Below are 14434 nucleotides of genomic sequence, written 5' to 3'. Positions count from 1 at the left end.
TCCAGAATGCCACTTTTTATTCTCCCAAAGTACCCCATTAAAACACTGATCCTTGCTCATAAAGCTCAAAAATATATCAGCCCCCACCTACCCGAAGGCTCTTATCAAATTCTGCTCAGCACCCTGTTCTTTCCAAGCCACTAGTCCAGCTCAACTGGACCCACCATGCCAAGGAAGACATGCATTTGTTTTTTTTTACTTCTATTGGCAGTCCTGACTGCTAAGTCACTGGCTGTCTTCATATGAACTCGCATTTTCACTTAGCACTCACAAGAGGAGCCAAAAAAATCTAAACCTAAGTTTTAAATACATAAAGATAGATTTTTTTTTTATGATTAGTACAAGCCAATGTTTTTACTCTCTCTAGATAAGTACCTCTGCCAAATAAATGCATGCTATAAATGTACATACAAACACCTGCCTTTTACATCACTGGGAGTAGATGATCGTTGATTGTTAAAGTCTGCTATTGTAGCATCATATTTTAGCAACTCTTCATATTCTTCGTTTTTTTTTTTTTTTTCTTCCAGGCTTATAATTAACAAGCTTCATAAAATAAACAATGCTTTTCTGGCACAAAGCTGTTTAGATGATTAATCACCTTCTGCTCCACAAACATATTTCAGTAACCAAAACTTGTACATACCTTGTTTGCATTGGCTGGGTTCTCTGAATTTTTTTTATCATGCACTCTGCTAGCTAGGACAGTCTTGATAATCGATCAGCTTCAGTCAGTCAGAAATTAAATTGCGTCTAACAAACTATAGGGTAACTATTTACAACCGTTGGCAAAAACACACGCATGCAAAAAGATTTTCTTATAAAAACTGTTTTGAACTATTCAAAACTAGAAACACATTCCTGTATAGCTTCGAATTCTCAAGGTAATGGACCATCTTACCCATAGGTGCTTATTGAAGAGCCCATTCCAGAACTGATTTCCTTGGCTGCTTTAACAGTATCCACACTTATGGAAAGGCTTTCCAATAGATTTTTTAAACATGGATGTGGGATGTCTTATTTATTCACAAAAGCATTAATGAGGTTGACCACAGAGAAGATCCTCCATGTAATTCCAAGCGTATTTGGTGGGGTTGAGGTTAGGGCTTGGTGCAAACCAATTCTTCCACACCAACTGTGGCAAACCTTGTTTCGTGCATAGCTGCATTGTAATTTTGGGATGCCAGTATAAGCAATCAGCATACAAACAAATTCTGTGTGACACTTTTGTCTGCTTTTGGCTGTTTGGCAGCAGTTTGGGGAAAGCCCATATGGGTGATAGCCAGTTTTTTTTTGACAAACGTTTGGCTATGTAGTGACTTCTGTTTTATGTTTTAGTTTTTTTCAGAAATGTATTTTAAATGTATATTGTTGTATATTTAAATAGCTACTTTTCGTTATATTTAAATTTAGCATGGTCTTTTGTAGAAAATAATAGATATACCCTTTATTGTGTTTCTGAAGAACTTTCAGCTCTGAGAATTAACAAGTAGCACTAGCAAGCAGAGACTTGATCAGACTGCCAGAGTGAAGAGACATGAGAATATTGTCTGTCTGTGTGTGTGTGTGTGTGTGTGTGTGTGTGGTGGGTGGGTTGATGGTGGTGTGGGAGGATATGGGTGTTTGCACAAAGAATAAGTGTGTGTGTGTGTGTGTGTGTGTGTGTGTGTGTGTGTGTGTGTGTGTGTGTGTGTGTGTGTGTGTGTGTGTGTGTGTAGAATGTGGAACAGGTATTTAGAATGAGAATGTGTGGGTATGTGGTGTGTAAAATGGCTCTGAAGAAATGTCATAGCATGAAGATCTGATTGCAACAGCTGGCAGTGGTGTGTAAAGAGAAGCAGCTGTTCACTTGTACAGTATGGCAGAGCTCAGTCTAGAGTGTGTTGTACATCACCCACAATTTCTAACGTGTACACACACCCAAATCATTGTTTCCTCAGCACATTCTTTTCCCTTTTACCAATTTTAACTTAAAAAAAATTAACCACACCATATATTTTTTTTAATTTTGTTTTCATTTATTGATTGATTGGTTGATTAATTGATTTAAAAAAAAAAATGCTTATTAAACAATAATTTTGACATGCTGTATCGTATGCACAAGTTTGTATATGTGTGTATTCTTTCTCTTAGGACATGGGGGGAAACAAGAGCAAACCCAGAGAGCTTGGCCAGCACTCCCGGAGTTTGGATGGTAACGTTAGCATGAACAGTGGGGGTGGCAGCACTGTCGGACATCACCTCAGCTTGTGCCAGCAAAACTTAACACCCAACCGGAACCCTGCATTGGATAGCTCACGGCATGGCGCCCAAAATCTAACCAATAATTCGGATCTGCCCTTGTTTGGAGGAGTGAACAGCCTCACATTAACAGCAGGTACAAAAATAACAATAATAACAATGGCTGCTTTAGCACATACCATGAACACACTCTTTCGCTGATAGGGATATCAAAAAAATTTAGATGTAGATCGAAGTGCATTCTAGATAAGAAAAGGTTCCTCAGAGAAGCTTTACATTGAAAATCTGTTCGGGGTGTTTTGTATTTTTATTTTATTTATTCGTCCAGATCTGGATTATAAGTGATTGAAATAAATTTAAATATATATTTATTTTAAGTGGGATAAGGCATATGAGATAACAGTAAGGTAGCAGGGAAGGCGAATGAACCTACTTGTGTAATATGTTAAAAACAGTTCACTAGAGATGGGTATAAGTTATGCTCACGAATGCAGTGATTTTATCATTGCAAATTCCCAGTCATTGTGCTGAGAAGTCGACAGTCGACAATCTTACATTTATCAGTGGGTGACTCAGGTAACATTCCACAAATCAGAAGACGGATCACATCCGTATTCTTGACATGCCCTTCACTCTCTCCAATCCCATTGGTTGTTGGCTCACACACAGTCTGCTTTCTTGATCGCCATTGGTAATCACTGCACCATGGCGCTCTATATTTGCATAAACATTTTTTACCTTTGTCGTGTCGCTGAACAGACCCACATCTAGTCATCTACAGTCACTGTGGCTCATGTTACCAGAAGTAATCATTTCAAAATGAATCGTCTCTGGTCACATTTTCACTGTAAGTTGCTGTGTGTGTGTGTGTGTGAACACGGCTTTGGTGATTAAAATGTCTTCAGATTGATGCCTCTTCGATGTGACCTATTACGAGACATTTAGATGGTCTGTTGGGAATGGCTGTAAAGCGTTTGTTTGCTTTTCTTATTGGACTGACATTGGGAATTTTTAAGATTGACATTTCCATCCTAAAACTGTTTCGTAGAACCATTTAACACATAATGTTTTTTATAATCGGAAGCTAAAACTACCTACAGCAGGTGGAACATAGCTAGGCCAGGACCCCGAGACAAGAAAGTTGCATTACACTTTCCCAAATCTGACCATCTGCTGCATTACCCACACAAAACGTAGGACATGGACCGGCTGTTGGTAGAAACTGTTTTCATTAGGCATGTTAATTAGCTTGAATTGATGCAAAGCAATCGTGAATATAAAGAGATGTTGAAACTTCGACTAAAACAAACAAACAAAAAATTATAATACAGCACAAACCTTAATTCTAATGCTAACATAGCATAGTCATCTTTTATTTAGATCAAAGATGCCCAAACTAGGGCCTGGGGCCAGAGATGGCCTGTGGTGACCTTTGATTTGGTCCATTGATATAAGACAAGGGGGAAAAGAGGGAAACTGGCTGACATCTTCATTTCAAATTTGCAAAATGTGTAAATTGAAATTTAGTATAGAGCAGTGAGTTTGATTCAGGCTAATTTAGAATAATCAGGACTCTTGTATTTATTTATATAATTGATATCTGTATTAGGCATCTATTGTATTATAAATTAGATTGTGGTGTGTTTTTCATCGTAGTATAAGTATTTAACTAGAAGCCTTAATTAAGTGGCATTAGTTAAGCAGATTACAGGTCATGCTTTCTATTAGAGTCAGAATCAGGTTGGCCAAGTGTGTTGACTTACACAAGATATTTGGTTCCAGCTGTTGGTGACTCAAAAGTACAGATATAATTAACACTATACATTTTGCTTAGACAATACAAGACTATACAGACAATACAGATTCAATAAGAACACAATTTAAGGAGTATATGACAGATTAGTAATGTACATAAAGTGTGAGTGTCCATCACATGATAAAGAGGTTAAAATTATTATTCTATATTTTGTTTTAGTTTTTTCTTAAATATTATGAAATCATAAATGAGGCAAACCATGGCAGCTTTCATTTTAATAATAAACAGTTTCGTATAAAGCAGCATTTAATTTTGGCCTATAGCCCTCAATCAAGTGCGATGTTTGTCCGTACCGTAAGACTTGATGAGAGCATTGGTGATTTCACTTGTATCCTGGTCTAGTTTCTGAATGTTTTCCTCCACCCCTATAAAATGTGTTATCTTAATAAGTTAATGAAATCCACCCTGATTGTAAATTGCTGCATTTTTTTGTTTGTTTGTAGGAGGCGTGACTACATTTGTGGCATTGTATGACTATGAATCACGCACTGCCTCTGATCTGTCATTCGGGAAAGGAGAACGGCTTCAGATAGTCAACAACACGTAAGAGAGCACATAAACACACTGTACTGTATATAGTCATCATAACGCATCATGTCATACTCCCTTAGTCAAGTCCACATGCTAACACAAGGACTGTACAACCTTCCCCCCTTCAACCCCCTCCTTCAATGTCCGGTAACGATAGGAACAAGGTCCCCCTTTAAAGGCGAGAGATGTGCTGAAGATGGTGTTTTTGGTTTTGTTTACTTTTTTCACTGCCGTTTTTTTCCTTTCACTACACTCCTTTTTTGGGTTTTCGAAAGAAAGCAATCAAATCAAAATCCCTTGTTACAAATTTAATAGAAACAGTTATTATAAATAGTGTTATGATCTTTTAGTGGGTTACAAAAAGAAAGCAAGACAATGGGACAATGACCATAATCACTCAAATTTCAGTTAAAAACATGAACGCTGATTTGTTAATTCTGATTGAGCCGAGGACCTGAAACAAATATTTGTGGTAGTATTACAGTTCAATGTAATTATTAAAAATGGCTTTTTCAACAGAAGGGTGAAGCCAAAAATGTGAACAATGAGCAGAACATAATGCTAAACACCCCCCCCCCACACACACACACGCATGTACACAAATACACACAGTGTCCCAGATATTTTAATAGCATATCCATTGTACTGTTACTGATTATCTTTTGTGCACGTGCCACTATATTGGTTATTTTTATGTTTGTTAGGTTTTTTTTACTTTGCACTTCAACAAGCTTTGATAACGACACATGCTTTAAATAGGGTGTGTGTGTGTGTGTGTGTGTGTGTGTGTGTGTGTGTGTGTGTGTGTGTGTGTGTGTGTGTGTGTGTGTGTGTGTGTTTTTTTTTATTGACCTGGTCAGCTGTGAGTTCCATTTTTTAAGCTCTTCAGTCTTTCAGCTCTGTGACTTTGCTCTAATTCTTGTTCTGTCTGTTTTGTCTTAATCCTAAATCTATTTCACACTTCCTCTCCTATATCTCCTTTTATATCCGGACTCTCTTTAAAACAGGAGAAAGCTGAACTGCAGGTAGGTAAACCCTGCTTGCTCTTTTTTCTCTCTTGCTCAATGCGCGTGTCTTTGACATCATCTTTTCATGCTCATTTGTTTGTCGAAAGCAGTTTTTCATTTCCGGAGAAAAAAGATTGCGTGTCACTGGGATGGGGAAGAAAAAGTGGGGCGGATTCTGGAGAATACGAGGCATACGCTATAAAAAACTTGACGGTTATTAAAAAGCAAAATATATTTCAAAATACTTTGTTTAGTTTTTCATGTTGAAGCAGAAGGAACGCTTCTGTGAAGGCGGTGTACATGAGGGTCTATATAAGCAAATATGTTGGTATCAACAGTCAGTCTGTTTAAACCTGTCCAAAAGCTTTTTAGCGGAGTGTAATTTCCTCACACTGTGACTGTCATGATTTGATCGTTACAAAATGGACATAAGTCTAACCGGCTTAGATTGTAATCAAAGACTAGCTGTCTTAAATGTCTTTGATGTTTCTACACTGCTATTGAAATAGTCTTCAAATGCAGTTTTCCACCTTTTCATGTTTGCTTTCAGCCAGACTTCAAAACTGAACGGTATTTCCCAGACCTCCATATATATAGGATTGTGTCTGCAGAGTTTTTACCAGGAGCTGCCATCTTACTTTTCCCTATTAAATTGAGAACTTCAGTGTGCAGGCTTTCCTTATTCCTAATTTCTTCATTCACTGTTCTGCTCTGCTATTTCCAACCAAGTGGCATTCAATACATTTATATCCCACCATTTTCACCATTGTCATGTTTTTACACTACTGTAAAGAAAAGGTCCTATAACCTGAACACCTCATGACATTTGCACATTGTGACCAAATCACATTGATGTGGTTTTTGTCATCAATCAAGCTGTAATGGGCTTTTTTTTTGCTTTTGCTTTTGCAATCAGTTTTAAGAATGTAGGAGGTTGCTCATGGGCTTTGGGAGGTTGTGTGTTGAGTCAGCAGTTTTCTGCAATGTGAAAATGCCTGCATTATTGCTGTAACCAGAGGAGGCTGAGGCTAAATCAGCAACCCCTTTTTCTCTAAATTCAATAAGGATGTTAATAATTCACAGCTTAAATGACAGCAGAGACTAAAATGAAGGTGAGGGGGACATTAAAGTATATGAGTAAGAATCCCAACCAAATTCATAGGCTACTTCACACCATATTTAGATCTATTAAGATGGTTTTAAGATCAGTGAGAATGACTGGTATGTCAAGTCAATATTTGTATAAAAATCCATTACTCTCATTATTGTAGTCTGTTCAGTTTCACTGTATCTCATTAAATCTTGTTAGGCATGTATGGCATAGTACAGAGCAATTCACTGTCTATACATTTGTATTTATTTATTTATTTATTTATTTATTGTAATTATGTCAGGAAACATATATGAAACATGTTCACTCCTGTTATCACTGGGTTTAAAATGGATACACTCACATTCTTTTGCTAGGCTTTTTGTTTTTGTTTGTTTTGCTTGTCATGTTCCCTAGAAACCAAAGATATCCCTACAGTTGCAAAGTGCTCTTGCAAAACTACTAAATAAGCGCCTCTTCATATAAAACCTGACCATATGAACATTTCACATGCTTTTAATCAGTTAATGTAGAGCTTCTGCCATAAAAGTTAATCAGCAATTGATAATATTAGAATGAGTAATATTAGAATGAGTAATATAAAACGGAGAAATTTTCAGAGCTGCTGTCATAAAACATCAATCAACACCTTAACATAAGTACTAATGAGTGCGTTCCAACAGTTTTTAGACTGCACTGACATTTGATTAGCTTATTTTTTCAAATAATGTTTTTTTTTATCAGTCTGGTATTATGAATTTGGATTTATGAGAACGCCCGCAAAATATTCTGAGAAGTGACACCGATGTGCATGTGTCTTTCAGGGAAGGAGATTGGTGGCTAGCCTGTTCACTTACCACAGGACAACGTGGCTACATCCCCAGCAACTACGTCGCTCCTTCTGACTCCATTCAGGCTGAAGAGTAATTTATTTTTTACCCCTTTTAGTGCTCCCTTAATTCTGCTTTGTATGTTTTCTGCCTAATTACTGTGCTTTTTCTACTTTACAATTCAATTTCATTTTTGTTTTTTTTATTTATTTAAATTCGCATCTTTACAGAAGTAAACAGATTGCGTATCCAACTTTTAAATGTATAAGTCAGTCACTATAACTTTATCCCTTATATTGGTGATATCCCCAATGAATAAGCCAGTGGCTACAATGGTAAGGAAACTCTCCCTGAGACTGTAAAAGGAAAAACCTTCAGAAGACTCAAAAACAAACCCATCTTCATCTGAGTATCACAGAATATCCATTCATTATAGTTCCTGAGATTATCAACTGCTCACTGGACATTTGATTACAAAAAATGTTCATGGCAGCTGTAGTCCGAAGCCATTGTAGCAGCAGACTGTTTATATTAATTACAGTCCAAATCCTTCTTCATGGTTCTTGAGTTTAACCTTCCAAAGAAATATCCTGGATCTTTGAAATGTTCAAAAGAGTGAGAGGGACAAACATACATTATTAGTTGTCTTTATTGTTACATAACAGTAAGGAGATTGTGCAGTTTAACGGAAGACGTAATGTCAAACCACTGTCAACAAACTTGAGTGAACCCTGTGAGAGTGGGGGGATGAGAGTATCCAAACATCCATGTACTCCAAAACACTCTAAAAACATGATCCCTCGAGAGCTCAAAAGAACTTGAAGAAATGTTTTCCTGAACTTTTATTCTGTTTTTTAGACTTTATTCAAAAGTTTTTTAGTTAATTTTGAGTTACAGGAGTGTCTTCATCATCTATCATGCACTTTTGTGTAATTTTTTTTAATGATTTTCTTGCTCCCTATCATGTTTTACTATGCCAACATTTGTGAAGTACATTATTTCAAGTTACTGAAATATCTAGCTACTTTAGATATTGTACTGAGACAAATGTTTAAACAGGAAGCTAGTGTACTTGAGCCTTTTTTTTTTTTTCCAAAGGAAACCAAAAGGGAAGTAAAAATAAATGCAGTACATTGACAAATTTCTAAATATAGTTATAGAATACTTTTTACAATTCAGTTTCTTAGGATGTGACAGACCTGAAAGAACATCTTATCTTAGTTCATACAGTAGTTATTAAAGAGATCAGAAACATACAAAATAATGCTGTTCGTGTGAAAAAAAACTACCACCACCACAGGGTGGTGTGATCTCAGCATGCCCGTTTTTTATACAATCACTTGTATTTAATCTTGCAGAATGTCTAATTTCTCACCTGCCTCTCTTTTATTCCTTCTTTTTAATTAGCATCATGTCCATGTTACTTTACAAACTTATTATACTATATTTGTTCCTATTACAGCAAGAACTATTATGCGTCTTGCTGTTATAGAAAATAATTTCAAACCTTCCGAGCTTAACAGCGCTGCAGTATAAACTGTTTCTGTCATTCCCTCTATTATTGCAGGTGGTTCTTTGGAAAAATCACTCGTAGAGACTCTGAACGGTTGCTGTTGAGTCTTGAGAACAGAAGGGGAACTTTCCTGGTTCGAGAAAGTGAGACCACCAAAGGTGAGTATAGATGTTTTTTTTTTTCCTCTGAAAATTACAGTATAAATATAAAAAAATACCAGTACTGCTTGGTAAGGCTTTTTTTTTTTTATATCGAAAGCTTTACACCACAAAGAGCACAAAGCTTTTTGAATTGACATAAAACATTCCTGTTTTTTCCTCTACTCTGTACACCAACAGGCATTATTAAAGATCAGTCAGTTTGTTGGTGTATGTGGGTGTGCATAGTTGTGCTTTCTGATTGATTGCGTTTGAAGAGGTGGGAGGAAGGTAGGGGTTATTCTGGGTGAAACAAGAACAGGGTGTTTACTGGAAGCATAACGCAGATTATCATCATGCTGTCAGCATTAATCAGCTGATTTACCCTCTATGACCTATGGTCACCCCATATGTGTTTGTTGAACTTTCAATCTTTTATTTAGTCCCCTTACTTTAAATTGCTAAAGAGGTCAATGCCGTTAATGTTAAAAGGGTCAGAACAGTTTTGGCAGCAAAAGAAGGACCAACAGGGGGTCATAATATTGTCCCTGATCGATGACCATAAAGTTATCCCTGGTTGGTATATATGGTGTATAGAAATTTAATTTAATTTCACATGCATAGTTCTTTGAGCAACAATGAACATGATCATGAAGCTCCTACAGAAATCTGAGTATTGGTTTTAAAAGTATTTCTGTCAACCAAATCATATGCAACAGTGCCTATGAAAGATGTTATGAGGAAAAAACCGTGAGAGGAACCACACTCGAAAAGAGAACCCATCCTTTTCTGTGTGACACTGGATATTACAATTATGAATCATTAACCATCTACAGCTGTGACCTATAGAGTCATGAGGCCCTGGGTTTTTTTTTTATTATTAGAGTTTTAAACAAGTTGTAAAGTTGTCTAATGTTCACTAAGTCTTAGGCATAAACTGTGCATGTGCAGCATTTAGATCACAATTTTGCATGTAAGAACATCCATAGACAGCTTTTCAGAGTGAAACTATCCACAGCAATCTTGCAGCAAACTTTAGGCTAGCCAAATGGGGCATTCTGCGGTAGGTGATTCTGTGGTGAAGGAGGCTTCAAGCAGAAGTGGAACATCAGGATGGATCAGGCAGGTCCTGAGGGCAAGCCATCAAGCAACATGTAGGTTGACAAGGAAAGCGAGACCTAATAAAATGTCCTGAAATGGATGGAAAAGCTGCAAAAGCCTCCAGCAGGACTAGTTATAACAGGGACTAAGTGAGAATGGCATGAGGTAACGTATATTCAAATGCCTGTAATATATTACATCCTGAGTGATTTTATTTTGATTTGGTCTGTATGGTCATGTGACTAAAGTTACTAGTAATTGGGGGAAAACAGAGAGTGAAAGAAAAGAAAAATAGAAAGAGACAGAATATTATTAAACTCTGAGAAGCCATGAGAGAACGCGTGTGCTTTTGGGAGAAGCATTAATTCCATTGTTGTTGGAACACTGCCCCCTATTGAAATTCTTGCAGAGATACATGATGATTTAGTCTGTTTCGTAATTTGCTATTTAAGGCACTGTTCTGCTTTTATCAAACCAACTCTCTAGGGGCCTACTGTCTGTCTGTCCTGGACTACGACAACGTTAAAGGGCTGAATGTGAAGCATTACAAAATCAGGAAGCTGGACAGTGGCGGTTTTTACATTACCTCTCGCACACAGTTTAATAACCTTCAGCACCTTGTCAGCCACTACCGAAGTAAGTCACTGTCTCCAATAACTTTCAAAATATGACAGTAGTAATTTCTATAATAAAGTTAAGGCACCGAAAAATGCACTAAAACCATCAAATGCAATACAGAGATAGTACGGTATATGCAAAATTTCAAAAAAGACATTTGATCTGTGACCTGAAGGTCATGACAATCTGCATTTTTTTTTTTTTTATTTAAGATGGAATGAAGAACCAGTGAAGCAATTAGCAGTTTCATATTTATGAAATGGGCATATGATTGGGCAGTGTTGTAATTATTGTTGGAAATCGTGTATCTTGCAGCATGACTACCAGTATGACTTTTGAAAATGAAATGCAGTGCAATGCAGAATTACATTCGTTTCTTACACAAAATCAGCATGGACATTTTTAAAAGCAATAATCTGCTGATTATTTTTCAATGCAGAAATTAAGCAATAGCAGAGCAATAAAGGTTTTGCTTTTCACTGTGTGACATTTTCTGCTTTTTCACTGGTCTAAATAGGTAAATTTTTTTTACATATTTCGGTTGCATTATGTATGAACAGAAAGAAATAATGGTAATGCTTATTTTTATATTATACATGCTAGTTGCAATCAGTAACTATAAAAAAGAATATACAAAACTCAATATCTCTAGCAAATGCATTGTTCTGGCTGCAGTGAGGACTGCATTGTTTTTTATTTCAATTTAATTAACAACAATGACATTATCAATAATGACATTTCTCCCAGTCATTTTTTTTTCCCATCTGTTCTTCCATGTCAGAACATGCTGATGGTTTGTGCCACTGCCTGACCGATGTGTGTCCCGTGCTGAAACCACCACAGACTCAGGGTTTGGCTCGAGATGCCTGGGAAATCCCCCGTGACTCTTTGCGCCTTGAATTAAAACTGGGACAGGGCTGTTTTGGAGAGGTCTGGATGGGTAAGAACAACTATAGCTTTTAATCGCACAGGTTTATATTTTACACCAATTCTTACTACTTTACTATTTATGCTAAAAGACATTTTGTTTAGTAGCTCATAAATTAATTTTTTTTACTGCTTCCCTGATATATTACCCTAAATAACTAACATTGGCTTAGTAACACCTTGAGTAATAATATTGTATATCATTGAAATTAGCCTTAAATATAACCATTTATAAATTCTGTTTTGGAAGTGCACATGTAAAGTATACCAATACAATCAATATTCTAAATATTTCTGTGCGAACTTTTATGTTATTTGTATAAGCATATTGTTTATCATATTTATCAGCTAATCTAATAATAAATGTAATCTGTAAATGTACATTTATTGGAAAGAGTTTGGAATGCACTTCTGGAGATTTGTGAATTCCTGTTCACTCCACAGGCATTAGATATGGTTGAGGTCAGAGCTCTATAGCAGGCCATTCAAGATATTTCATGCCAAACCATGTAAGCCATCTATTCATGCCTCTGACTTTGTGGTAACAGCTTGAGCAAGAATCATGTATGACTGAAAAAATACAATACTTTTTCCTTATAGCGTATCTATAGGGAAACCCCAAAGAATTTGAGTTTAAAAGCAACCTTTACCTAAATTACTATTATTGTTGTAATATAGATTAGCTCATTATTTGGTGTGTCTGGTCCGTATTTGGTTTGGCTAGGGACGTGGAACGGGACAACTCGAGTGGCCATTAAGACTCTGAAGCCGAGCACCATGTCTCCAGAAGCTTTTTTGCAGGAGGCTCAGGTCATGAAGAAACTACGACATGAGAAGCTGGTGCAACTCTACGCTGTGGTATCTGAAGAACCCATTTATATTGTCACTGAGTATATGAGCCAAGGTGAGGGTCTTTCTCAGCTTCCCACCACAGCAATTATAATGTGGTGGTGGTAATATTAATACTAATAACACAACATGCATATAGCTGAAATTACTTATCTTTTCACATATATTTTTTTGTTTTCGATTAATTTTTTTCTATCTTTAACTAATGCAGAAAGATATTTTCCAATATAAGTGCACATCTAAATGAACCACACGTATCACAAATATATAAAGATACGCAAAACAGACATAATATATGTTCATTTTGTTGCATAAATTCTGCTATTTCTTGGTTTGTGGCACACAGGTAGTCTGCTGGACTTCTTAAAAGGAGAAATGGGGAAGATGCTGCGCTTACCTCAGCTTGTAGACATGGCCTCACAGGTGATGGAATCTCAAACCAACTAGACAACAAATCAAATTAATATATTCAAACAAAATAAACTTTGTATAAATAAATACATATAAATATGAATAAATGAATATGAAATATGAATACACATAAATAAACATACAATTAGAGAACAATAAATTAACTGGTCTGAACACCGGCCATTTTAATATTGGTATTAAGACTTTCCTAGTAACAATAAAACACTATAAAATCAGTCATTCATAAATATGCCAGTAATGCTTTGAGCAGTGGCAGGCCATGCAAATCACATCTTGGCATCCAGTGGTGTTCTACCTGAATCAATACACCTCTTAATACAATCATTATGATGCCACGTCATAACAGAGTGCTGCATCATAGACCGGTATCTCATGCAGTGAGTCTCCTTTCACTGCAGCTACAGCTTCACCACATACAGCTTTCCTAGCAGAATCATTAATATTAAACTAGTAAAAAAAAACTCATATTAAATCCACACAAATACATTTGAGCTTGTGCGGTTTGCTACAGACGCGGGTTGCGAGTCTGACTAGTGCGCTATCTGACCATCCAGTCGAAGCATATGACTAAATTTTGAAAAATTGCAGTCTGTTCGGTTAAAGCAATAGGAGAGAATCGACATTTCAGCAAAACAGGCCCAAATACTAGCCAACACATAAATGGGGTCTAGAAATGATATTAGGAATAGATCAAGATGAGGACAAATGTTTTTTTTTCCTGGTAACATCTTATATTAACCAGCAAATGGCCCAACCTTTTTGATCCAGCAACTATTTATGCAAATAACCAAGCTTTTTTGTTTAAAAAAATATATATATTTCTGCTATGATCATTTCTTCAGTGTGTTCTACAGCAGTGTGTTGAATTTGTTGCTTGTTTTGCTGTCCTCAGATCGCCTCTGGCATGGCGTATGTGGAGAGAATGAATTATGTCCACCGAGACCTCAGGGCTGCCAACATCCTGGTGGGAGAGAACCTGGTGTGTAAAGTGGCTGATTTTGGCCTTGCTCGCCTAATAGAGGACAACGAATACACTGCGAGGCAGGGTGAGTGAGACAGCTACAGACCTCTGTTTTTCTTTCTCTTTATATAATGCAGAGTGCACAGTATATATATTTGCTTGCAAACTTATTTCTCCCCCTTTATTTTACACCAGCTCATTTTATGTCCATATATCTTCCTCATCTATGAACAGGTGCCAAATTTCCTATAAAGTGGACTGCGCCAGAAGCTGCTCTGTATGGACGCTTCACAATCAAATCTGATGTCTGGTCATTTGGGGTTTTACTCACTGAGCTGGCCACTAAAGGCAGGGTGCCATATCCAGGTACGCGTCTGAATG

The 14434-nt window shown here is 36.7% G+C and overlaps 2 protein-coding genes across 7 annotated transcripts in view; both read left to right on the top strand.

Annotated features, from left to right (window-relative positions):
- kcng1 (potassium voltage-gated channel, subfamily G, member 1) overlaps window positions 1-14434 on the top strand; it is a 106468-nt gene that overhangs the window by 59615 nt on the left and 32419 nt on the right. The window lies entirely within an intron of this gene.
- The window catches only part of src (v-src avian sarcoma (Schmidt-Ruppin A-2) viral oncogene homolog), a 39268-nt gene that overhangs the window by 21388 nt on the left and 3446 nt on the right, over window positions 1-14434 (top strand). For 3 of the 6 annotated variants that reach the window (XM_083570534.1, XM_083570532.1, XM_083570537.1), the window contains 11 exons: window positions 2134-2377; window positions 4501-4600; window positions 5596-5613; window positions 7510-7608; window positions 9083-9186; window positions 10753-10902; window positions 11666-11824; window positions 12536-12715; window positions 13007-13083; window positions 13985-14138; window positions 14288-14419. In XM_083570534.1, coding sequence (XP_083426660.1) covers window positions 2137-2377; window positions 4501-4600; window positions 5596-5613; window positions 7510-7608; window positions 9083-9186; window positions 10753-10902; window positions 11666-11824; window positions 12536-12715; window positions 13007-13083; window positions 13985-14138; window positions 14288-14419 — 1414 coding nt within the window. In that variant the 5' untranslated portion in view covers window positions 2134-2136. Of the gene's footprint in view, window positions 1-2128; window positions 2378-4500; window positions 4601-5595; window positions 5614-7509; window positions 7609-9082; window positions 9187-10752; window positions 10903-11665; window positions 11825-12535; window positions 12716-13006; window positions 13084-13984; window positions 14139-14287; window positions 14420-14434 lie in introns of all 6 variants that reach the window. The other 3 variants (XM_083570533.1, XM_083570535.1, XM_083570536.1) reach the window with 2 other exon arrangements.

Source organism: Silurus aristotelis (genome assembly GCF_946808225.1).
Source record: "Silurus aristotelis genome assembly, chromosome: 19".
Taxonomy (NCBI): domain Eukaryota; kingdom Metazoa; phylum Chordata; class Actinopteri; order Siluriformes; family Siluridae; genus Silurus; species Silurus aristotelis.
The sequence above is the reverse complement of the archived record's forward strand: the minus strand, read 5'-3'. Positions and strand labels throughout refer to the sequence as shown.